The 26218-nt window shown below is 37.0% G+C and overlaps 1 protein-coding gene across 2 annotated transcripts in view; it reads left to right on the top strand.

Moving 5' to 3' along the window:
- The window catches only part of SMAD2 (SMAD family member 2), a 96098-nt gene extending 70953 nt beyond the window's left edge, over positions 1-25145 (top strand). For both annotated transcript variants that reach the window (XM_004389975.2, XM_023724956.1), the window contains 5 exons: positions 6879-6932; positions 7790-8002; positions 10883-11020; positions 11200-11344; positions 15259-25145. In XM_004389975.2, coding sequence (XP_004390032.1) covers positions 6879-6932; positions 7790-8002; positions 10883-11020; positions 11200-11344; positions 15259-15382 — 674 coding nt within the window. In that variant the 3' untranslated portion in view covers positions 15383-25145. The remainder of the gene's footprint in view (positions 1-6878; positions 6933-7789; positions 8003-10882; positions 11021-11199; positions 11345-15258) is intronic.
- The last annotated feature ends 1073 nt before the right edge of the window (positions 25146-26218 follow it).

Consider the following 26218-nt stretch of genomic DNA (forward strand, 5'->3'; position numbering starts at 1 on the left):
GACAAATCTGTCTTGGAAGAAGTATAGCCAGAATGCTCCTTAGAAGAGAAGATGGCGAGACTTCATCTCACGTACTTTGGACATGTTATCAGGAAAGACCAGTCCCTAGGAAAGGGCATAATGCTTACTAAAGTAGAGGGTCAGTGAAAGAGAGGAAAACCCTTAGCGAGATAGATTGACACAGTGACTGCAATGATGGGCTTGAACATAGCAACAATTGTGAGGATGCTGCAGGACCGGGCAGCGTTTTGTTCTTTTGTAACGGGTTGCTATGAGTCGGAACCAACTCGACAGCACTTAAGAGCAACAAGAAGTTTATACAGGAATACCTCGGACATACTGTGCATTTGGTTCCAGATCACTGCAATAAAGTGAATATCTCAATAAAGTAGTCACATAAATTTTTTGGTTTCCTAGTGCATATAAAAGTTATGTTTACATTATACTGTTGTCTGTTAAATATGCAGTAGCACTGTGTCTTAAAAAAACAATGTACATACCTTAATTAAAAAAGACTTCATTGCTAAAAAATGGTAACCATCATCTGAGCCTTTAGCAAGTTGTGATCTTTTTGGTGGTGTAGGGTCTTAAACTCGATGTCGATGGCTGCTGGCTGATCAGGGCAGTGGTTGCTGAAGGTTAGGGTGGCTGTGACAATTACTGAAAATAAGACAACAGTGAAGTTCGCCGCATTGGTTGACTCTTCCTTTCACGTCAGATTTCTCTGTAACATGCGACGCTGTTTGATAGCATTTTACCCACAGTAGAACTTCTTCCAAAATTGGAGTCAGTCCTCTCAAACCCTGCTGCTACTTTATCAACTAAGTTTATGTAATGCTCTAAATCCTTCGTTGTCATCTCAACGATGTTCACAGCATCATTACCCGGAGTAGATTCTGTCTCAGGAAACCACTTTCTTTGCTCATCCATAAGAAACAACTGCTCATCCGTTAAAATTTTATCATGAGATTACAGCAATTCAGGCACATCTTCAGGCTCCACTTCTAATTCTAGTTCTCTTTCTGTTTCTACCACATCTGCAGTTACCCCTCCACTGAAGTCTTGAACCCCTCAAAGTTACCTATGAGGGTTAGAAACAACTTCTTCCAAATTCCTGTTAATCAGACTTGAAAGTCAGAATTACTCCTTGACCCATGGGCTGCAGAATGGATGTTAGCAGGCATGAAAACAACGTTAATCTCCTTGTGCATCTCCATCAGAGCTCTTGGGTGACCAAGTGCGTTGTCAACGAGCAGTGATATTTTGAAAGGAATCTTTTTTTCTGAGCAGCAGGTCTCAACATTGGGCTTAAAATATTCTGTAAACCATGTTGTAAACAGAGGTGCTGTCATACAGGCTTTTTTGCTCCATTTATAGAGCACAGGCAGAGTAGATTTAGCATAATTCTAAACGACCTTAGGATTTTCAGAGTGGTAAATGAGCATTGGCTTCTCAAAGTCACCAGCTGCGTTAGCCCCTAACAGGAGAGTCAGTCTGTCCTTTGAAGCCAGGCATTGCCTTCTCCTCTTTAGCTATGAAAGTCCTAGATGACATCTTCAATATAAGGCTGTTTCATCTACGTTGAAAATCTGTTGTTTAGTGTAGCCACCTTTATCACTTATCTTAGCCTGATCTTCTGGATAACTTGCTGCAGCTTCTACATCAGCACTTGCTGCTTCCTCTTATGCTTTTATGTTATGGAGACAGCTGCTTTCCTTAAACCTCACAAACTAACCTCTGCTAGCTTCATACTTTTCTTTTGCAGCTTCCTCACCTCTCTCAGCCTTCATAGAATTGAAGTGAGTTAGGGCCTTGCCCTGGATTACGTCTTGGCTTAAGAGAATGTTGTGGCTGGTTTGATCTATTCAGACCACTAAAACTTTCTCCATATCAGCAATAGGGCTCTTTCGCTTTCTTATCATTCGTGTGTTCACTGGAGTAGCACTGTTCTTTCAAGAACTTTTCCTTTGCAGTCACAACTTGGCTGTTTGTTGCAAGAGGCCTAGTTTCAGCCTATCTCAGCTTTCAACATGCCTTCTTCACTAAACTTAATAGTTTCTAGCTTTTAATTTAAAGTGAGAGGTGTGTGACTTCCTTTCACTTGAACACTTAGAGGCCATTATAGGGTTATTACTTGGCCTAATTTCAATATTGTCTTGTCTCAGGGAATAGCGAGGCCTGGGGAGAGGGAGAGAAACAGTGAATGGCTGGTCAGTGGAGCAGTCAGAACACACATATTTATCGATAAAGTTCGCCATCTTATTGGGCGTGGTTTGTGGTGCCCTGGAACAATTACAATAATAATATCAAAGATCACTGATCACAGATCACCATAACAGATATAATAAAAATGAAAAAGTTTAAAATATTGCAAGAACTACCAAAATGTGACACACAGACATGAAGTAAGCACATGCGGTTGGAAAAACGGCGCCAATAGACTTGCTGGACGCAGGATTGCCACAAACTTTCAATTTGTAAAAGAAAACACAATATCTACAAAGCGCAATAAAACGGGGTGTGCTTGAAGATAATATTTTCCCTCAGAAAGACTCACTTGTCTCTTTCTCTGTCTCCCAAGTTGAGGAGCTAATCTCTTTGAACTAATTAGGAATTGAGCTGAGTGGATAACTATATTCGTTGCTTTAGTTGATGTCATATCACCTCAGGTTTCAGGGACGTTCAGCTCCCTACCTCAGCAGGGCCTTCAGATATGAGTATGGCAAGACTACAGGGTATCTCACTGTTCTGCAGCCCTGCCCAGAATTTCCTGTGCTGCTATGTGCTCAGTCAAAGGCCTGTGGGTTAGAATTGGCTAGTGAAGCAGACCAGCTCTCTGCTTGGGGCTGCTACGGTTCTAATTGTCCCCATGTGGCTATTAACATTTTAGTTTGTGTCCTGACTTGGCACGTGCTCCCGGTGATGAAAGTGGTTACCCCTCTCTGCTTACTGATGAAGAGCTCATCCTTCTCTGTAAATTAGTTCCTTTATATTTATTTGTTTCTGCAACTCTAAAGAAACATGATTTTTTAGTTTATCTGGTATTTTCTTACTGTTATTTAGTAGTAAGGGCTTTACCAATCTTCTGCATTCTAACCATAAATGGAACCCTATGAGTTCTTTAAAAAAAAAAAAATTCTCTTCTTATTATGAATAGAATTCATGCTCATAGAAAATTTGGAAATGCATAGAACATAATAAAGAAAATAAGGAAAATGATCACGTACTGTCCATTTCTTAAGTTGGGTTTTTCTCACATGTTCATTCCATTCTTTTTGTGGATACTTTTATAGAACATATTATATATAATGTTACATCCTTTTTTGTGTGTGTGTGTGTAACGTCATATTTCTACCATTATTCTATGCCAAATAAAAAGCTAAGCAGTACTATACATAGTTTTGTGCATAAGTGTGCATCTTCTGTGTTTGTTTGCCGGCCACGCCCTTCCCCTGCGAGCACCCTCACAAGAAGCCTCTTCCACACGTTGCTGTAAAAAATATTACCATAGCATGCTTAGGAGAATACCTCATGGGGGGAGGGCACGGCTGGCAAACAAATGCAGAAGGCATGCGTTATTTGTGTAAAAATACAGTATTTTACAGATAAAATTATGATAGAACATTTTGAATTACACAAGAAATGGATATTGATTATAAAATCAGAACGGTTGGGTAAAGAAGAAAAATTTAAATATCACATGTACTTATGTTAGCAATAACTATACTTTTAATTTGAGAAGGTTCCACATTTACCAAACAAACTTAATATGGCAGTGCACATCATAAGAAAAATAGGTAGAAAGTGACAGAGGAATTCACACGTAGTATGTCAGACTCTGGAGAACCTGTTCTTTACTTCTACCCTAGACTGCCTCTGGCTGATTACAGATGACAGCTAGAAACAGGTGCTTTGGAGATTTATCTCTGAGGTAGGACTCGATCGGTGATGAGATAGGGGAAAGGTTGAAGGAGGAACCCAGCATCATGCTCAGTTTTCTGGAAGGTTTGTGAAAGCAATTGGTCTATACTCAGTAAATTAGATATTATAAAACATACATTTAAAGCCATTTTGGGTATCAAAACAAGAAAACAATAGATATGTTTATTCCTTCAGGATTATCACTATAATATGAAAGCAAAGGAGATAAATGATTTTGAGACCTTTAACTTTACTGCCCTTTTACTATATGTACGTTTTCAAAGAATGAAAGTGTTTCTGTTTTTTCACTTGAATGATGTTTATTTCTGGTTGTGTTAGTATGCTGAAACTTACAGGGCAGTATATTTCTTTACTATTAATTTTGCTTAGAAAATTTTAATTAGTTTTAATATTCCCTCAAAAAAAATTACAAAATAAAAAACATGCAACTCATCTGAAATTAAAATGAATTCCATTTGGAGCAAACACTTAAATGTAAAAAATGAAACCCTGCAGGTTTTAGGACATGGCATTAAAGATTTTTTGTTTTTTAGTGATTGGAGTAAGAAATATACAAAACAGAATATCATAGGAGAAAAGATTGATAAATTTGAATAAATAATATTTAAAATGTTACCTGGAAAGATAAACCAAAGCAAACCAAGAAGCTGGGGAAAATATTTGCAAGTGGATGACAACTCTTAAGAACTGATCTCTGTATTTAAAAACGCTTATAAGCCAAGAGGAAAAAGACAATAAGTAATAGAAGGATGGACAAAAGGATCATAAATGCACTATTTACAACAGAAACGGTAGGAGTTGCCACTCTAAACCTATCAAGTTTACAAACGTCAACCTGTTTGTTAATACGTGTAGTGATGATGCGAAGAAACAGTGTAAGTTGTGGGTGGAACTAAACATTTTTGGAGGGGACATTGGCACATGTTCATAAGAATTTAACACTCAACATTTCTTTTGATCTAATGTTTCCTCTTTGAAAAATATATCTTATGAATATATGTGAACTTGTGTCCAGAGATACATGCATGAAGGATTTCTCTAGATGTTTTAGCGGTGACAGAAACTGCTGTTCCAAGCAGGCATTAACAGTGAGGATATTTATTACCTCTCATAACTGGAAGTCTTGTGGTAGGCCAGACTTCAGTAACAGCATCTCTATATGAATAGTTAATAGAATATACATTCTTTGCCTCTATTTTTTAAACATGTTTTCTAAAAGTTTTGTTACCGAACAGCTTAATTTTTTAAAATTTTATATATGATTATAATTAAACTTTTATTATCTGCAAGTCAAATTTTTGTGACAGTTCAACTGAATTCCTGTTAGTCTAAACTAATGAATTGTGACCCTACTGGCTTTCTGGTCACTTCTGAGAAGTATTTAATAGAGGAGTAAACAGTTTAAAAATATGAGTAATTTGAGTTGAAAGATATGAATAATTGGGCAGTTTCCTCCATTTCAAATAGTAGCTTTGTTTATTTTATATCTACTTCAGGAAATAGCACAGAATTTTAGTTCATTGTTCTAAATATATTTTGGCCTTTCTTAGTTGTACCTGTTGTGGCTTGCCAATAGATTTTTCATACTGAGGAGCAAAAAAATGACCTAAAAAACTTAATTATGCTATGGAAGACTGTTCTGTCTTCTAAAAAAATAATTATCACCTGTTCTCTAGCTCTGATTTATCTGTTTACCTGGGGGCTGCCATTTCGCCTTTGTTGCCTGGTATGTTATGGTTATAATGGTGTGTGTCATCTGTATCTGTGGTTGTTCATTCTTTTTCTTAGTTTATGTGTTTGTGTCCCCTCCTCCCTTATTTTCTTGATTAGATTAACCTGTTTATCTAAAACTGGAAGTAATGGAAAAATTTTTAAGAAAATATAATTTCCCAAAACTGACTCCAGAAGACAGCTGTCTTAACAGACAACTTTCATCACAGAAAAGGTTGTTTTTTTTTTATGGTGCATGATTAAAATTATGACTAAGCAGTCATAAGACAGATGACCAAATATTTGCAGCTTCTACCATGAAAGGACTAGTATCTGTAATATATAAAGAGCCTTCTACAAATCAGTAAGAGAAAAGATCAACACCACAGTAGATAACTGAGCAAAGAAACAGACTATTCACAGAAAGGAAATACAGTGTAAACAAGGGTAAAGCTGCGCAATCTCACCTATAAGAGAAATACAAATTAAAACTATACTTATTGAAAGATCATGATTTCCCCTGTCAACAATAACACCATGAGCATCCCAGCAGCACTTAACGTTATGGGAAACGTAAATTGGCATAACCTCTATGGGTGACAGTTTTTGCAAAATCTATCAAAATTGCAGATGCACAAACTCTTTAACCTGGCACTTCCTCTTTTAGGGATTCATCCTGCAGATAGCTTGAAAGTTTACGAAATTTGCAGGGTTAGGCAGTACAATCAGAAAGAGCCTGAATAGCCATCAGTATGGAGTCATAATATACCATACTGTAATGTTATGCAGTTGTAAAATAAAGAAGAAACGTCAAAATGAACAGTCTCTGATAGAATAAGTGATATAAAAGCAAACTTCAAAACACTGTGTTGCCTTTTCTGTTTAACAAAGAGGGCACAGAACAGAAATATGTTTCTTGTATGGTTCATGAGATATTTCTGGAAAAGTACATAAGAAACTCGCAACATTGGTTGTCTTTGGGGAGAGGAACTGGATAGCTAGAAGCTAGGGCTATAATACCCTTTCATACCTTTATATAGTGAAGCCCTCAAAATTAAACTAAAATAAAGCAGTTGTGTATTTTGAATTCTTGGGATTTAGATTATCTGTTTATTCATCGTGATAATTATAATCAGTTACAACCAAACACAACCAATTTTATTATTTGGTTAGAAATTCTGGAAATACAACAACATCTATTATGAAATTAAATCCTTTTGTTTCAGGATCTCCAGCGGAACTGTCTCCTACTACTCTTTCCCCTGTTAATCATAGCTTGGGTAAGTTGGCAAATACTTTTCCAGACTGGTTTTATTACTGTGTCATTTACTTAATAAAATGTCTGTTAAGCCCTATGGGGAGCTCTGCTCTGCCCTGTAGGGTCGCTATGGGTCAGAATCCACTCGACAGCAACAGTTTTGGTAATTATTTTTGAATGTACGAGAGGAATTTCAGTGAATATCAAGTAATTGTTCAAATAGTTTAAATCAGTACTTTTTGAAAAAGATACTGATAATGTTAATAAAACTAAAACTTTTCTACTGGCGCATATGAGAGTAAAACTAATAATATTCTTTTCATTCATGAAAGTCATGTTCTTTATTCATGGAAAATTTTGATCTACTATGGCTTTGTTTTTATGGGTATGTTTATTTTATGATACTTTTTGTAATAGTTGATGTAAGAAATATGTACTGGATTTTTACACAAATAACATGCACCTTCTAAGTTTGTTTGCCAACCCCCACCCCCACCCCCTCCCCCCACTGGAGGCATTTTTGTAAGCATGCTATGCTAATTTTTTTTTACAGCAACATGTAAAAAAATTAGCATAGCAGCACTTTTACGAAAATACGTCACGGGGGAGGCGCTGGCACGGTTGGCAAACAAACGTAGAAGGTGCACATTATTTGTAAAAATGCAGTATGTATGCGTGTATTAATGTAGATGTATATATACATATGCAGATATATCACACAAGTATATATTATGGGAGGTATACATATGTTAGTGTGGATATGTATATGTGCTGTTGTCAGTGTAGGCTGGCATAGAACATGTAAAGGTAATGAAATTTTGTCTATTCTTGGCTTGACTCGTTCACTCAGCATTTTTTACTTCTATGTTTTGATTTCAGATTTGCAGCCAGTTACTTACTCAGAACCTGCATTTTGGTGTTCAATAGCATATTACGAATTAAACCAGAGGGTTGGAGAGACCTTCCATGCCTCACAGCCCTCACTCACTGTAGATGGCTTTACAGACCCATCCAATTCAGAAAGATTCTGCTTAGGTTTACTCTCCAATGTTAACCGAAATGCTACAGTAGAAATGACAAGAAGGCATATAGGTATGTTTGGGTTTTTTTTTGTTTGTTTTCTTTTTCTTTTTCCTTGTGTGAGTCAGAAATTGTTCTGGACTTCTGTGTATTTTCTGCTAGGTATTATTACAGATAATTCTTTTTGCATTTCTAAAACCAATGCCATACACTCAAAATGTGGGCATTATATGGTATACCATATCAAGAGATTTTGTACAAAAAAATCCAACCTTCTCTCTATCAGCTGGAGTATCATCTTTGTACATTTAAGTACACAGGCTTCCCTGCTTTTAATAGATTCTGGTGACTCTTCAGTCCCCAAATTCTTACCTTTGACCTGTGTTTATTTGGCACCCTTGATACTGGGAAGTCCTTCAATAAATGTGTGTTAAAATAGCTTTGATTTGTTTACCCTTTACCAGTCATGAAATTGCCATGTTCAGATTTTGGAGTGAAAATTTTAACAAATCATGAATTTTTTCCAGTTTGTTTACATCTCTCGGGTTTTTTTCCCCCTTTGGTTAGTTCATGTATTAAATCAAATCTGTTAACATTAATCTGAGACAAGATATCTAACACAAGAATTTCCATTTAATGTTCAAAATATAATTCAAAGGATCTAAAAATGTGGTTTGGGGTTCTGGGAGCCTCAGAAGCCCTTTCAGGGGAGTTCGTGAGGTCAAAACTATTTTCATAAGGACACTAAGATATTGTTCGCCTTTTCCACTCTCATTTTCTTATGAGTAGAAAAGTGAAGTTTTCCAGAGGCTACATGACATGAGTTTGCAAGAGATTAAATGTAGAAGTTGATACGAAAATTCAGCTGTCTTCTGTTAAGCCAGACAGTCATTGAAGAGATTTTCAAAAATTCAAAACATTGTCATTCTTCTCACAAGTTTTTTGTTTTGGAAAATATAGTCATTTTTCATAAACATGTTATTTATGTTAACATGTAATGGGCTTATTTTGATTTTAAAATGAACGAATAATTTTTTAATCTCAGTTTTTATATGATTTAATATGATAAATTTCCATAGATGAAATGTACATAAAATTTCTGCAGGGTTCTCAGTAATTTTTTAACAGTAATTTGCTTTTGTTCCCCTTTAATTAACCATCACCTCGTGTGAGAAATGATGCTGATTACTGAGAAGTGGTTGTGATGCTGCAAAATGCCAATGAGTGGGTCATGTTACTTGACTCCGTGTGGAATTTCTCAAATCTTGCTTGATGTATAAATTTTGGAAAATCTTGTTGAAGTACCCAGGAGTCGTTGTAGGTGAGGGAGGCCTCTGAATATCCACCCCTACTTTTTATCTAAAAGTTCTGGGTTTTGTCTGTGTTTTAAATTGGGGTTCTGTAGAAAATTTTGTTTGACGGAACGTTCCTCTGCCCTGTTCACTTCTCCCTATAAAACTTTGATAGCTGTAATTGTTAGATCATCCTTTTACTTACGATTTCTAGTTTAGTGGATGGTTTTGATTGAAGAATGTAGCCTACAGAATCTCTGCTCTTTGAATTTAATGGTTTTTTGATGGCGAAGTACATGATTGATTGTTTTGTAAATCTCCCATAATCATAAGAGAACAGGGTTCCAGGTTCTACATCATCTGTTAAGTCTGGATTGTTGGTTGTTTTATTAGTTTTCTTTTACTGTGTAACAAACTACCACAAACATAGCAGGTTAAAACAACACAGATTTACTATCTCGCAGTCCCTGGGGGTCAGAAGTCTAGGCATGGGTTTTCTCCTCAGAGTCTCACAAGGATGAAATCGAAGTGTCAGCTGGCCTGCGTCCCCTCTGGGGCTTGAGGTCTCCTCCAAGATCACATGGTTGTGGTAGAATTCACTTTTTTGCGGTTGTAGGATTGAGGTTCTCATTTCCTTACTGGCTGTCAGCCAGAGGCTGCTTTCAGCTCTAGAAGCCACATGTGCCCCTCCATCTTCAAAGCTAACAACAGAGAATCCCTCTTGGGTTGAATCCTTTCACTCACACTTTAAATCACTTTCGCAAGGATCTGCCCACCCAGTCCCTTTGAAGGAATCACCTGATAAGTCAGGCTCTCTGAAGATAATTGCCCTTTCCTAAGGTCAGCTGATTTGAGACTTCGATTTCATCTGCACAATCTCTTAGCAGCAGTGTTTGATAAGAATATCAGAGGAGATGTGTGGATGCCATGAGTTGGGAACCACACTTGCCTTCATAGAATTCTACCTATCACAGTTGGTTACTTAAAATTCTTCTTCTTTTTTTTTTTTTAATGTACTTGGATCTGTCAAATTCTGAAAGAAGTGTCTTAAAATATCCCAATATAGTTTTTCCTTATCTAATCTAGGGATTTGTTTGCCACCATATATATTTTTAAAAAGGGCAAATGGAACTCTTGGTGTGTGTATAATCTTTTTCTTAACCATAGCTGTATCTTTAAGGAAATACTATTTATTATAATGAAGACACATTTATCTGTACTTTAAGTAATTCCTTTAAAATTAACTCAATTTCTTTTACTTATTTTTAAAATACTATTATTTGTATGAACTTCTATTGTCTCATTCAATTGAAATGAATATACAAACAGATGGCTAAAATTATAAATAATACAATATAAATGACAATTATTTCTGGGTGGAGGAGTTTCGGGGGTTTTTAAATTTTACTGTCCTTGTACTTTTCTGCAGTGTTTAAATACTTTGGATAAGCATCTATTTCTACAAATCAATAAAATCATTGTTAAAAAATACTTAGAAAAATATACAGGGATATATTTCAAAGTTAGACTTCAGAAAAGCAGAGCTGTGAAAAGGTCGTGGCAACACCGTGTATCGTTTTAACATTCCCCCAGAAGACTTCCAAAGTCACACTGAAACAATAAATGTTAAAAAACTAATCCCATATGTATTTTGTTTTAGGAAGAGGCGTGCGCCTGTATTACATAGGTGGGGAAGTTTTTGCTGAGTGCCTCAGTGATAGTGCAATCTTCGTGCAGAGCCCCAATTGTAATCAGAGATACGGCTGGCACCCTGCAACAGTCTGTAAAATTCCACCAGGTATGGATACAGCAATGTACATAAACATATAGCAACTTGCTTAGTTTTTCTACTTGCTAATGATTTTAGGAATCAGGAGATGATTTGCATGCTCTTATTCGAATATCTGTAGTCCTTTTGAAATTATTTTATAATAATGATACTCTTTTTACAGTTTCTTTTACTTTTCTTAATCATAGGCTGTAATCTGAAGATCTTCAACAACCAGGAATTTGCTGCTCTTCTGGCTCAGTCTGTTAATCAGGGTTTTGAAGCCGTGTACCAGCTAACTAGAATGTGCACCATAAGAATGAGTTTTGTGAAAGGATGGGGAGCAGAATACCGGTAATAAATACTTCTGGAGTTCAGTGGTATCTGTTTTCATTGAGGTTATTGAGTCTGTAGATCTTTATGTAAAATAATAAAAGAAAGTTAGGGGACTTTAGATAAAAACTGTTTGAGTGACTTTTGCAAAATACTGTGCTGTTATTATAGGAGATATGATTAAAAACATGTACAGCTGTGCATTTTAGTATGCAGTGTGTTAAATACCATAAAAGGGTATATTTGAAGGGTTACGTCAGTTCATAGGAGAGACGTTTTTATTTGGTGCTCAGGTTCTAAAAGATGGATAGGATTGCAGTAGGCATAGATACGGAAGGTTTGGAGTGATAATCCTGCCAGTTCAGTTTGCCAGAATATAGGAAGTAAAGAAGAATAAGGCTGAGCAAAGAAATTGAGACTAGTTGAATATCAGATTATGAGGTGGAGCTTTATTCAGTAGCAGAAGGGGATACATGCTATGTGCCAGGCACTGTGTGGTTTTAAATGCTGTATCTCATGCCTTTCAACAAGACTAAGAATTACTGTTACTGTTGTTGTCTTTTCCTTATAAGGTTGAAACATGAAATTGTCATCTTTGTAGGTAAAAAATGGTCCAAACTAATACCTAGAATAGGCTTTGAAAAGTTTGATAATTTGTCCAGAGTCACCCTGTAAATGGTAGAGACAGGACTGGAAAACAGGTCTTCTTTACTCTTCTTCTCTAAAGATAGTAGTAACAACTATGTGATTGAACTTTACAACAACAAATTTGACATCAGTGTATAAGATAGACCAGGCTGTTTCTAAATTAAGCAACAGATTGGATTCCCCATTAAAGATAGAGAAGATTTCTTCCACTCTATTAAATAGAACTATAAGTAAAATACTTTCTCCAACTCACGTTGCTTACACTCTGAATGTCTGTTTAAGAAAATGTTCATGTAATAGTATTCCTATTTCATCCAACAATTTGAGTCCTTCAGAATTTATTTCATTTGATTTGGACTTCATCTCCCTATCTTAAACAAGTTTTGTGGGGCGTATGACTTTTGAGACGGTAATACATGTATACAAATGTATTTTATGTATTTATACCCTACAATGAAGACTTGGTACTATTTCATCTAAGTTGTATTGGTAGAATAGTTTATTTTGTGATCTTGCTGTAGCTCTCTTTTGCATTTCCCTTTTGAGGTGTATTAACTTTAATAAATGCTGAATGCTTTTTTCCCTTTGGATTTGAGTTGACCTGAGTTGATATTAAAATTAGATTCACATGGTACTATCTGATATTGAGTTTTAGGTCAGCTTCCCCCCCCCCCTTTATTCAAAAGGTTTGACTGTTGCAAAACATGGTAGGAATACAGTGGGGTTAAAAATGAACTACATAGGACAGAGGGAACTCCATGTGTATCTGTAGATCTGCTGCTAAGAACAGTTTTAGTTGGCAGAGACAGATACTGCCCTTGCTTCAGTGTGGACTCTACCATTCTTCAGCTCAGAGATAAATCCGTAATCATGAGAAGCAGTCATATACAGTATGTTTTTATGAGTATTTGGAGTCAGGTATATCTGACTTTGGATAATAAAATAATTTTGTCTAACATTTACAAATCAAAATAACATCTGATACCCATATACCTGTGAACTATGGGTAGCTACCATGAACTTTATGTCCTTAATGACAGTAAAGCTGAGGAAGTAGACCTACTGGTTAACTTTCTAAAACCGTTTTTCGGTTACCTTAATGTCAGTTTGAGTACCAGCATAAAATCAGGAAATATAGTAACCAGGAAAGAGAGATGTGTGAAGAATTCGTATGTAGCTGAGAAATACGTCTGAGTTAAGTAAGCCAGTACCTGAAGTGAGTCAACAAGGTTGGGGATGGGTTACCCCTGGGGTGCAGGTCTGTGCCCAGATAAGAAAACTTGTTTCTCTTCAGTGACCTGAGTTAAGAGTTAGTCCTGATAGTTAAACTAATCCAGTAATCATGATCTGATTGAAAACAAACTGGGAAATATCCAGAATTCAGCAAATGACAAAGTCAGAATTAAAAGAGATCTTGGTATGATTACTGAAGAAGGCATGGTCCAAGGGAGAGATAGAAGGCAGGAAAAATTTTATGTGAAGAACAAAGCAAGTAGAAGAACAGAGGGGAGATGAGAAAGGTTAGTCTTGTCTATACCTCGAGGATAATATGAGTCAACATGTGGAGTGTGCTAGTGCAATTTTAAGCTGCATAAACAAAAATACAGTCTCTAAATTGAAATAAAGCTTTGAGTCTGTACAGGCCAGATTTCATTTAGGACTGTTGTATTATATTTCACATATTACATTTTAGGAATAATCATATATCAGAATGTATTAGTGTGGGTTCTTCTGGAAACAGACCTTGAGACAAGGATTGAAGTGCCAGTGGTTTATGTGGGAGATGCAGGAAACACTGGTAAGGAAGGAGGAAGTGGGGAAGTGAGGCAGGGAAGGCAGCCAATACTATTACTAAGCTATCCACCACAGTGGGTGGGTCATGGGAGCTTATTCCGTCAGGGAAGCTTTGGCAGATAGTGCAGAACATACAGAAATACCCCACCCAGCAGAAGAGTGAGCTGGGTAATGCCAATTCCCAGGTCACGGGTTGAGGGCTGCTCTTGGGATGTTAATTCCCTGGCACATCTAGCCTGCTACACTTGTGGGCAGAGCAAAGAAGATCTTAGGCACAGAAATTCAGATCCTTGCAATTTGAAGTTGGCTAGAGCACACGGAAAAATCTGAAGAGTGTAAGTGGGGCACCAACACCATCTGCTACAGAAAACCACATCCTTTGAAATACAGTTCTAAAACTTATATTGGGCATGTGTTGCTTGGAAATGAAGAGTTAATAATGTCATTAATTTTCTCGTGTTCGAGAGATTGTCGTGTTGAAGAAGCAAGCAGACTTACTGACTTTTTCTGTATAGCAAATAATACAACTGAAATGAGTACATGGAAGTGACAGGATGTCATTGAACAATTTGTGATTCTCAGAGAGAAGCCTGTTTTGTCCAAGTAATAGAGGTGTTTATTAAAAGCCCGAATGATGTTCCTAAAAGGGATGTTATTCATATCTTCGTGGGAGAAGGTTGGATTCTTATTCTGTGATGAGCATTTAGCTTGGGTCAAAATCTGTTTTGTTTTGGTATACTTTGTAAGTATGGACTTCTGTTTCATTTAAACAAAATGTGGTTGACTAATAACAGTAAGGTGACTATATGCCCTGATTTGCTAGGGGCAGTCCTGGTTTACATCTCTTGTTCTGTCCTGATTATTAATAGTGCCCGCATTCTCTATGAAAAGTATCCCATTTTGAATGGTAAATAATGTTACCCTACAAATAGAGGGCAGTGGTGGTTCAGTGGTAGAATTCTCAACTTCCATGTGGGAGACCCTGGGCTGGATTTCTGGCCAGTGCACTCCAAGCACAGCCACTACCTGTCTGTCAGTAGAGGCTTATGTGTTGCTGTGATGCTGAATAGGTTTCAGCAGAACTTCCAGACTAAGATGGGCTAGGAAGGAAGGTCTAGCTATCTACTTCCAAAAAATCAGCCAGTGAAAACCCTGTGGATCACAACAATCCAATTCTGTTGTACATGGGGTCGTCACACATTGGGGGGCCAACTTGATGGCAGCTGACAACAGTAACAACTAATAAATTGTAGTTTTAGAGGAAAATAATGTTTTCATAAATCTCTTTAAAAGAAAGAAGTCACTGGAAGTACTTTGTGGATCAGACATTTTTCAAAATAATAACTAAATATGCAAACCGAATGCATCTTCAAATGTATTTAGGTTTTAGTATATATGACCTTTTAATTTTTCTAAGTTCTTAATGCATGTACTTAGACATAGCCAAAAATTCTTTTAATTTCACAATTATTTTCTTGTATTCTTTTAAACAGAAGGCAGACAGTAACAAGTACTCCTTGCTGGATTGAACTTCATCTGAATGGACCTCTACAATGGTTGGACAAAGTATTAACTCAGATGGGATCCCCTTCAGTGCGTTGCTCAAGCATGTCATAAAGCTTCATCACCAATCAAGTCCCATCAAAAGACTTAATGTAACAACTCTTCTGTCATAGTATTTGTGTATGGTCCCCATGGACTGTTTACTATCCAAAAATTCAAGAGAGAAAACAGCACTTGAGATCTCATCAATTAAAGCACCTTGTGGAATCTGTTTCCTATATTCGAATATTAGATGGGAAAATTAGTGTCTAGAAATATCCTCCCATAAAGGAGGAGGAGAAGATTTTAAAGACTTCATGATGTCTTCTTGGGCATAAAACTGAGTGTCCCAAAGGTTTATTAATAACAGTAGTAGTTATGTGTACAGGGAATGTATCATGATCCAGTATCACAGTATTGTGCTGTTTATATACATTTTTAGTTTGCATAAACTAGGTGTGTGTGTGCTGCTTCTTGTTTTAGGCAAGCCTTTATAATGTTACAGTACCTAATCTGTTACTCCCACTTCTCCGTTATTTTTGTGTCTTTTTTAATATATAATATATATCAAGATTTTCAAATTATCATTTAGAAGCAGACTTTCCTTGTAGAAAAACTAAATTTCCTGCCTTTTACCAAAAATAAACTAGTGGGGGAAGAAAAGTAGATTAACTTTTGAAATCCTTGACCTTAATGTGTTCACTGGGGCTTAAACATTCATTCTTTTTGCATTTGTTTATTTACCGCTAAATCTCATTATGGAAACCATACCGAAAATCTTTCCAAACCTCTTCTCCATTCCCACTTTTGTCCTGATACCAAAACAGCGTAGCATGACATCCATGGACAGTAACGGTCGCACTGGTGGTGCCCGTACAAGTTGATTCTGGGGCACAGTAGGAATTCATACGGAGTAATTCCCCTTCTCCTACAACCAAATTTTAACAGATAACAATTGACTTGTGTAAACCTTAGCAATCTATTGACTTATTCTTACACCTCATTAAAAAATGCACAGGTGGCAGTATAATTATTTTCAGGGATATGCCCGATTATTTCAGCATATGTATCCTTTTTTTAAGAAGGCCCATCGATAAAGTTTTTTAGAAGGTATTTTAAAGTATTTCAGCGGCAGACCTTGTGCTCTTTGATATGAGTAGTTTCATTTGATTTAGCTACCCGGTTGTATTACGAAGTGGACCTTTTGTAAATGTAATTGCTTCTGCAAAATACCTAGAAAAGTAATGCTGAGGTATGATCAGATAAGGGCCATCTGTTTTTAAAATACGTTGTATTCAATTTATAAAACCTATGTTATTTTACATAATTATGAACTTAGAATTAAAAAGTTGGGGGAGAAGCCATTTAACAAGTTTTTCAGCTTATAATTATCTGCAGTCTGATCTGGTCTTAAACCAGTTCATAACTGTGTATGTGGCTGACTATTATTACCGACTGTGTTTTATACTCTGCAGCGAGAGGAGATTCCAGAAACTGTTGGTAGTCCATTGTGCAGCAGATAATCCTTATGTCTAATGTTAACCCACTGCGATTTACACTTTTTGTTGTTGTTGTTGCTGTTGTTTTCATCTCAGTAGAAATGGAAAATAACCACTCCTGATCCCCTTTTTAGTAAATTTTCATATTTTGAAGATAGATATCTTTGGTACTTGTTCTTTGAAACCATACTCAACTTGTCTATACAGTTGTCATTTTCAATATTTTGAGCATTTGGTTGTTTTCTATTGGATACTGCCCATTTTCTTGTATTTGTATGTGTATGTATTTGTTCATATAAATTTAACATAGTGATTTTTTATTCATTCAAAAAAAATATTTATTGTTATGTGCCAGGAACTTTCTTAGCCTTTGGGAAAAGGTGAACAAGACAGTAGTGGCCCCTGCCTTTGCTGAGACAGCAGTTATGATAACCCTCAATCGTCTTATTTGTCTGTGAAGGAAGCATAACAGAGGGTATCCTTCAGATACGCATGTCAGAGAAGGCCTCTCAGAGGAAGTGATACTTGAGCTAACACCTGACAGATGAGAAGGAGCAAGCTGTGTGAAGAGCCAGGAGAGAGAGGTCTTCCTGGCAAAGAGAACAGCATCAAATGCAAAGGCTCGTTTTAAGGGAAACCCACTTGTTAGGTATTAATGCTTTATACAGAAACTTCTACACAGATCCAACTTTGAGGATCAGAATGGTTGTGTCATTTATAATATGTTGAAGGTGGCCTTATTTTGTGATAGTACTGCTTCATATGTCGTTCTCAGTAATTTTTCTTCTTTCCCAAACCCTTGCTGGGAAAATTTGTCATCTGCATCAGGTCAATACCACTTAATTTATCAACCGCTTCTTTAAATCTTCCTTGGGCAGGTGTTCACCATTGTAGTGACTGGCTGCTTGCTGCCAGACTTCTGCTGCCATCAGCGCATAACTACTTCTACTGCCAATCTTGTGCTTAGAGTAAGAGTCCCAGGCACTACCACCATCACGCCTGCTGGAGGTACCCAGTGGAGCCTCTGCCTCTTCTCTGGAAGTTTTTACTTACTTGAGAACTTCTAGTGATGTTAGGGAACAGTTCTGGGAGCAGGGAACAACTGTGAAAGTGGTACAAGGTCATGGCAGTTATTCTCACATTGATTACACTAAGTGAAGCAGTGCCGACTAGGACATTTCAGTGTAGAGCACATCTCTACAGTTCTGGTTTGATCTTTCTGTATAATATGAAAGTGGGACTCAACTCTTTGGAAACACTTGTGGACAGTTGACTTCATGGTGGTGATGACATTTGTGTGAATGTGTTTATTTGCTTTTTAATGAGATTGCTGTTTTTGCGTTCTATCTTGTCTACCATGGCCTAATTTTTGTTGATTTTCTCCCCCCACTTTATGGGGTTGTTTTCGTTCTTCTGAGTGATAGGGTCTCCTCTCTGTTGAACTTTGTCATTATTTAAACTAGCAACATTATTTAGAATTTATTCTCCACAGTACTGGTAATTTTCTCAATTTTATGACATGAGAACTGAATGACCATGCTTTCTATCACATTTCTAGTATCAGTGGTTTTCAAAGTGGGTTTCGTAGAGATGTCTTACTTAGAAACGGTGTAGTGGGTTGGAGACTGGTGTTCCCATAGACTTTGGTCTGACCAGTGACATCCTTATTTTAATTCTGTATTGGAGTTCCAAGTAAGATTTCGTTTGAAAAAAGAATTCCATTGCTTTTTTTTAAAGAAGTTTGAAAAGTCTTTAAATTGGTTAAAATTAGGAAATATAACTGGATTTAGACCAACTCTTTGGAATACCACTGATTGTGCTATTATCCTACTTTAAAGAAGTTTCCCTGATTAGGTTTTAACTACACCAGTAAGACATTTCACCGAATTGCACGTTACGATATACATTCAGTCAATAAACATTTACTGATGCCTGTTCTTTACGCAGCCACTGTGATAGATGTTAGTAATAAAAAGATGAATAGGATGTCGTTCTTATCCTCCAGCTGTGTTTAATTTAGTGAGGGGAACTTTTATCTCTCAGGACCTATTGCTTTGCCAGAAGGAAATCGGCCTAATTTTTCTTGAAAGCTGAATGTGCTTATTCTGTACTCTTATTCTATATTCCAAATATATATTTGCAAATTGTTTAATATTTAGTTGTTGTTTTTTAAAACCTTAAACCGTATCCAGTTTTGCTCCATTCATCTGTCTTTTTTAAACATTGCCAGATTTTTCTCCTTTGTTAAAATTATTTTAAATTCACTGTATTTGTGCCTTTATTGTCATTTTCATCAAGGCTAAGACTTTGAAGGTGAAAAACAAACAGCCACCGTCTTGCTAGTTAAAATCAAATAAAAGAACATATATACCCAATTGGTTTCTCTACCTCCGCCAAAAGCTATCCCAGTATATCTTTAAGATCTTTCTATAGCTAAATACTTGGAGGATTTATCAGTATTAGGGACCTTCCTGATTGGAGGATAAGGGTGAGTTGATGATGAGATACAAAGTAACACGAGACAACCTTCACCATACTTAAAATCTGCCTTTAGGTAGTCTAACTAAGCAACCTGTGGACATGAGCAAAGAATGATCTTTTCTTACTCTGACTTAACACATCGGTGTTCAGACATACCAAACTCATTGCCCATTCTCTTTTTTTATGTGCTTTACCTTGCTCAATTCTTTATATTCATCAACTAAATTTTATTCTTCCCCCACTTCTGACAACAAGTATTCTAATGGCACTTGCTGGTCGCCTTCTCCCCTACCAGCCATGTATTCTCCGCACACCTCAGAATGTTTCTCTCCTTTGACTTTTACTAATGACTAAAAGGAGGGTGCTCTTCAGGCTGATTTCTTCACCATGAATGTTGATGCTGTTCAGAAATGTCTCTGTTACTGGCAAATAGCACTAATCATCAGATTCTATTTTAAATTATGGTTAGGATCATGAACTGTTCTGGCTGCAGCCAATGATTTCCCTATACCACTAGCTCTATTTCTGTCTTGGGGCACATTGGATTGTTGTATTTCGTGCAGTCAAGAGTAATGATGGCAGTATGTGAGTCTCCAGAGGTAGTCAACTACCTGCTGTTGAGTTTCTTATGTATCTTCCTTTTCAAGTTTCCATGGCTATCTTGTTTGTTGTTTGTTTGGGGGAATGAAGGGCAACCTATCTCTTGGAATGGAATTCCTTTGTTACAAGCATCTCAACGAGGAAGCGTGAGCCATGCTGTATATGTACTGTAGCCTCATGATAGCCTTGATATTAACTTGTCTAGTGTGTTCTCATAATTTCTTGAGTAGGAACTGTTTTATCTTGGATAGTATAGCTAATTTTAAATATAGCAGAACTGCCTCAAATGTTTTTAGTAGGAAATAAATTATATAATGTGTATATGAATTTACATATTCATATACACTCACAGAAGAGCTAACAGTAGGGATCATTTTAGCAATATTGAATCATTCAGTTGTTTAAATCTTCGACCTCAGTAAAAAGTTCTTTTGCTTGCAGACATTTTTCCTTTCATGGATAGACTATCAGAATAATTTTGTTTTTTCATTCTGTCAGAGTCCTAATTTGGCAGTTCAGTTATTAATATGCCATTTTTAGGCAAGTTGACAACTAAGCATAACCTGAATTTTGTTAACATCAGATAAAACTCTGCCATATACCCCTCCACTAAATTATACATCCAGTTGTCCCTAACCTGTTTCTGGCGGGTTGATTCAACTCAGCAACCCTAAAGGACAGAGTAGAACTGCCTCCATAGGGTTTCCAAGGACGAGCTGCTGGATTCGAACTGCTGACTTTTTGGTTCGCAGCTGAGCTCTTAAGCAGTGTACCACCAGGGCTCCATCCAGTGGTTCCTGGAAGGTACTAGTTTAGGATTAACTACTTTAGGGGTGAGGGGGTTAATATTAGATTGCTCCTCCCTTTTTTTTCCACTCTGGTGTAAGATTACTATCTAGGAATATACTGTCAAGTCAAGTTCTGTATTTAAGTATTATCTGAAGGTGGTTCGGACCTGACCTGCTTAGCTGTGGTCAACAGAAAGGGATGTTCCAAGGTTCTCTGGGCCATCCCTAACCCACAGGGATCTGACCAGAGAACATCAGCCTAAGTTAACTTGGTGTCAGTTGGTTTGCTTCCTTGAGATCCGTAATGGATTAAAAATTTCACCATTGCTTGAGATGTAAAGGCCCCTTGGAAGAATAATGCTCCTGCAGATGAGGGTGAGAAGGGTTCATTGACTCTACACAAAGGACTTTTAGATTTTTCTCCAGTATTTCAATAAAAGTAACACTCACCCACCCCCCACCCCCCAGCCCCCAAAAAAAACTCAAGTTTTTTACAAGTTTTCAGTTTGTTGTTTTGGGTGAGGATGGAGACATACTTCCAATTTTTAGTTCGCAAAGATGGTAATTAATTGAACAAACAAATCCATCATATATTGATTTAAAGACAGAAGTCAAGTTTTAGAATTATAAAAATAAATTATATATTTTCTAATTCACACCCAGCTCTTCTCCTTTCTCCTTGTGGCTTCAAAGTTGTTGGCTGTTTTACAATGTTAGTCACTAGGTAATGTGCCATACTTCTAGTTCTATATTAAGCTCTACCCTTCACAATGCTATAGTGTAAAGTTGGTTCTCAGCATTTGTCTGTAGGAGCAGAAGCCTTGGTCAAGTCTCTGTTCTTTCTCCCAAAGAGCTTTTCCCAGTAAGTCAGTAATACCTGTTTGCTTACTCTCATTGTTCACATTCTTGGGTTGCTCAAACTAAAAAAAAAATTGAGGTGAGAAAGAATAAGGTCCTTTCTGGTAAATATATGTACCTACTTTAAGAATGTACTCATTTGTTTATGTACCTCGTATACACAGATTAAATTGGGAGAAATAATTACCACATGTTTAGCAAGTAGGTAACGTGCATGAATTTTGTTTTAACCCTATGTGTTGGCAAAATGCAAAACCTAAATTGATCATTTCTTAGACCAACTTTACCTCAGGCTTTATTTTGGTTTTTTTGACCCTAACCTTTCAGGCATAAATATCTGAGTCTTTTTAATAGTGATAGCGAAGCTCTGACATCAGCTATTTTTACAAAAAGTGTAAGACAAGAAAAACTATAGAGATCAGAATGAAAGCAGTTCTGCAGTTGCTGAGCTAGATCACAGCCTTGTAGGCAAAATAAAAATGTTCTTATCAAAGTATTCTTTTTTTGCCGTCTTCTCCCAAGGCCAGACTTTCTGGTGCAGCAAAGTTGAAAGTGACATAATTCTGGGGCCTTTGTAATCTGAAGGAAATATCTCCACTTGGCAGCAAGGATGTGGGAACTAGTTGACATGAGTCTTTTCGTCTAAAGAATATGAAAAGATGTACAAAACTGAATTTTTCATGTAACTCAAAATGATACAGTAAAATACTAAATAGTCAAAACCAGAAGAACCTCTGGCTGCATTATGAGACCAGTTCCCCTTTAGAGGATTTGTCTGAAAACAGGTTTGCTTGAGTATTCCCAACTGTGCTTAAAATTGACACCTTTAAATAAGATATTTCTGTGGAGTTCCTACCCCTTTATGCAAAAAGCTTAGAGGAACTACCTGTTTAGCAAGTGCCCTAAAAATATTTTTGTGCTGATGCCCTTGAAGGTAGCCTTATGCTTCTGAAGATTCGTGTTTTCCCTATCAGTGCTGTGAGAGGAGTGAGTGGTGTTCTTAGGGTGACCAACTGTTTTACTTTACTTGGGACTGAGGGGTTCCCTGGGTGCAGGACTTTTCACTGCTAAACCCAAGGAAGTCCCAGGTACACCAGGAAGAGTTGATCACCCTAGGCGTTCTTGTGTTTTACCCTCATTCCCTTACATTGTAGTAGTTGCGATTAAATTCAGCTGCCGTGTGATTGTCAGCATTTCTGATACTGGGATATGTGTCCTTCAATCATGTCCAATACTGTGTGGATTTTTAACAAACAGTAGCCAAAGGCACCAAAATGGTGGTGAGACTGACATTTAGAGATCCAGGGATGGAAACTGGAGGTTTAATGGAACAGAGAAGAAGGCAGCTAGACGGCTAAGTACTTTAGAGCCTGTGTGTATATGTGTATGTAACTACAAATCATATGTCCTTACAGGGTTAAATATAATCTGAAATTTAAATCTTTCACAGTAAAAGACAGCTTGAGTGGTTTCTGGATTTCTTCTCTCTCAAGGGAAAATAGTACCTGTGATGCTGTAGCCTCTACTACATTTCCCAGACTATCTTGTTCAAGAAGCCAAAATGTGGTATTCTACTTCTTTTCAATGAATGTTGTATTGAAAGTACGAAATACATCTTCCAATAGCAGGTGAAGGAATTGAATGTCCTGAGGAGGACTGAGTGGTTGCGCTCAGTTTTTATAGCGTCATACCCCTGAGGTGCTTACCAGCTAGAACACCGACCATGTGAGGTGAGAGTTCTCTAGCATGGCAGTGATTTTATAATGCAATATGGTGGGTGCGGCGTCTGTCGCGTTTTTCCTCTGGTATTTCTCCGTGACTCCGTTCTCTGTGCACTGTGATGTAGATGTGTTCTTTGTAAGCTTTAATACTACAATTGTCAACAGTACCATGTGGTTCAGGTTTTTTTTTCTTTTTTCTTTTTGTTTTTTTAATTAAACCAAGAGCTGAGGCTTTATTGCAGCTGGTTTTCAACTTAAAATATTGTGAAATACCGATTTCCTTCTCCCCCACCCACACCAAATATTTCAGTCTATTTAAAGTACAAAAGAAAATAGTTCTGCTTAAGAAAACATTGTTTAAATGTCCTGTGATTTCTGGTCAATTTTTATATATATTTGTGTGTGTCTGTACGTGCGTTCACTTTTTATCTTGTTTGCTCTCTACCTGTGTTAACAGTACTTTCACCATTGGAAGGTGAACTTTTTTCCTAGCATTAAAGAAATGCCATTTGAGTTGTTTACCATGTTATTATGGGACTAGTTTTTGTTTTAATTGATTTGAACTGATCTTTTTTTAGAAGGGAATATATTTTGGTGTCCACGCCCTGGATTATATAGAAACCAAAAATATATTTGTCATGTATATTTCGCATAGAGAAGTATATCAAGAGCACATCTTTTTATATTTTTAATTTAGTGTTACAGAAAAAGTTTATCCCCTCCCCCCAGCAGGCAAATATGCACTGCTTAATATACTCCCTGACACACACATCCCACAAGTACTAGTGAGTTATGCATTTTAGTCAATTTCAGCGCTTATCTATGCAAAATCAGTGATCTAGTACATAAGATATATACTGTATGCAAAAGCAAACTAGAAGGTGAAATTCATGTTTACTCTCAAAATGGAAATACACTCTTAGCAAAAACAAATACTGTTTTAAAAAAAGGCTTCATTGGAAAACACTAGGTAAGACATAGTCTACTCATAATTAGTTATATCACCAACATGAAATAATTGGAAAACTTGAGAAACTTTGTAGATCAGCCAAATGTGGATGAATTGGTATTTTCTTTGTTGGTAAGACTGCTTTCTTCGAACTCTTAGACATAGTGTAGGATGCACATGAGGGACCTCAAAGGCTGAAATACTCTACCCTACTTGGCAATGAATAGTCCAGGGCCTAGTGTGGTTTCATCAATGATAGTTTTTATTGGGGAAAAACCAATTTAAGCAAATCCTACTTAAATTGCTACACCATACAATTATATAAACAACATAAAGGAACATCCCAACATTGCACTACAGTATCACTTCAGTTGACAGATGATTAGCGGAAATCCTTGATTGTCATCTCACTCTGGGAGCACTTCTGCCAATGAGCATGCTGTAGTGACACTGGTTATCTGCACCAGGAGCTTTTTGTAACAAGCCTAGTATCCTTAATTCCACATGTTCACAAGTGGATGAAAAGTAGAAGAGATACAGTATATGGCAGATGTTTGGGTTTTCTGCCCATTTGGAATACCCATTTTTTCTCCTTTGCTTCCAAATAGATTGAAACCTCCTTAGAAAGCAGGCATGTTGGTATCAAACTCTGATTGTCTCCCAGGGCAGTCTTAAGCACCAGGTCCTAGAGTGAAGGTCAGTCAGTACATTAGCTACTCAAGAACATATTTACACTGTGCAGTTGTCAAGCTTCCTTCTTAATGGACATCAAAATATACAAGAAGAGCCCAACCGAAAAATCAGAAGTTCACAAACACAGGAATCCAAAAGAAACAGTCATTGGCATACTTAACAAGAACTGTCTTTGGTTACTACTACATTGAATAGGTACGTAAACATTTGTAGAATCAGTTTAACTGATGATGATGTAAAAAAAAAAAACAGATGGCATGCTAGTTTGTATATAGAAGACTTGCAATAATCTTAAAGTCAACCACATTAATAGAAGGGCAACAACAGTGAATCAGACTTACAGGTAACAAATTCAGTATAAGCCAAGAACAGACTAAGCATGCAGGAAGGTAAAAGAGAATAATAGACCGTGCTCCAGTCCAAAGTATGACCTTATTGGTTATAAAATAAATGAAGTTTGAGACAGGGATTTGCCACACTTTATACTGTCTTCAGTAGTTTTGTTGGCTGCTTCTGTGCCTTTTTTAATGCTTTGTGGTAATAACATTACTTAATAAAATATACTTAAAACTAAATATATATATATATATAGTTTGAGAAAGATGTGATCACAGAGGAAGGAAGAGATGGCTCTGAATGATGTGGTTTGGGAAGAGGGTGGATGAAATACACTTTAAGGTCAGTGTTCAAGGATACATTGAATTTGGATAGATGGAGAAGACTTCAGACACTGGTCAAGATGAGGTCTTGGGACAAAACTCTTGCATGTGAGTCAGTGTGCAAGGAAATGGCATTACTGCGCTACTGCTGTGTGGTGTGCTGCCCAACTACAAAGTTGGTAGGTGCTACTGTGAAGCACACATCTAATAGGGAAAAGCTATAGGTGTACACTTTAGGTTTCATAATCTACAGTGAGGTCCTAGTACTGAGCAGGCAGCCTGGGGCAAAGGCTCTGAGAATACCAGCTGTAACCCCAGGCCAAGGATGGGCTACGTGTTTAGGGGAAGTGAGGGTATTTGCTACATACATACCAATGGGGTGTGTGTGTGTGTGACTTTTTGTGCTCCCTTACAGCTGGAAATTATTAACCTAGAGACCTCCCCACCCCTGAAATTTTATGTAGCATTTTGTGTATGTCTAACAGCGACTTGCCATTGAGACTATCTTACCTGATTTAAAATCTTTAAAACGGTTTTTTCGTGAGAGATCTTATTGCTAAACACCAACCCGTGTTATTGGCGGTATTTGACCACACTATTTTAAATACACGTGATAAGTAAGTAAGATTTTAGTACAAAAGACCCACTTTTAAATGGTTATTT

This window comes from Trichechus manatus, unplaced genomic scaffold (assembly GCF_000243295.1).
Source record: "Trichechus manatus latirostris isolate Lorelei unplaced genomic scaffold, TriManLat1.0 scaffold00272, whole genome shotgun sequence".
Classification (NCBI taxonomy): Eukaryota; Metazoa; Chordata; class Mammalia; order Sirenia; family Trichechidae; genus Trichechus; species Trichechus manatus.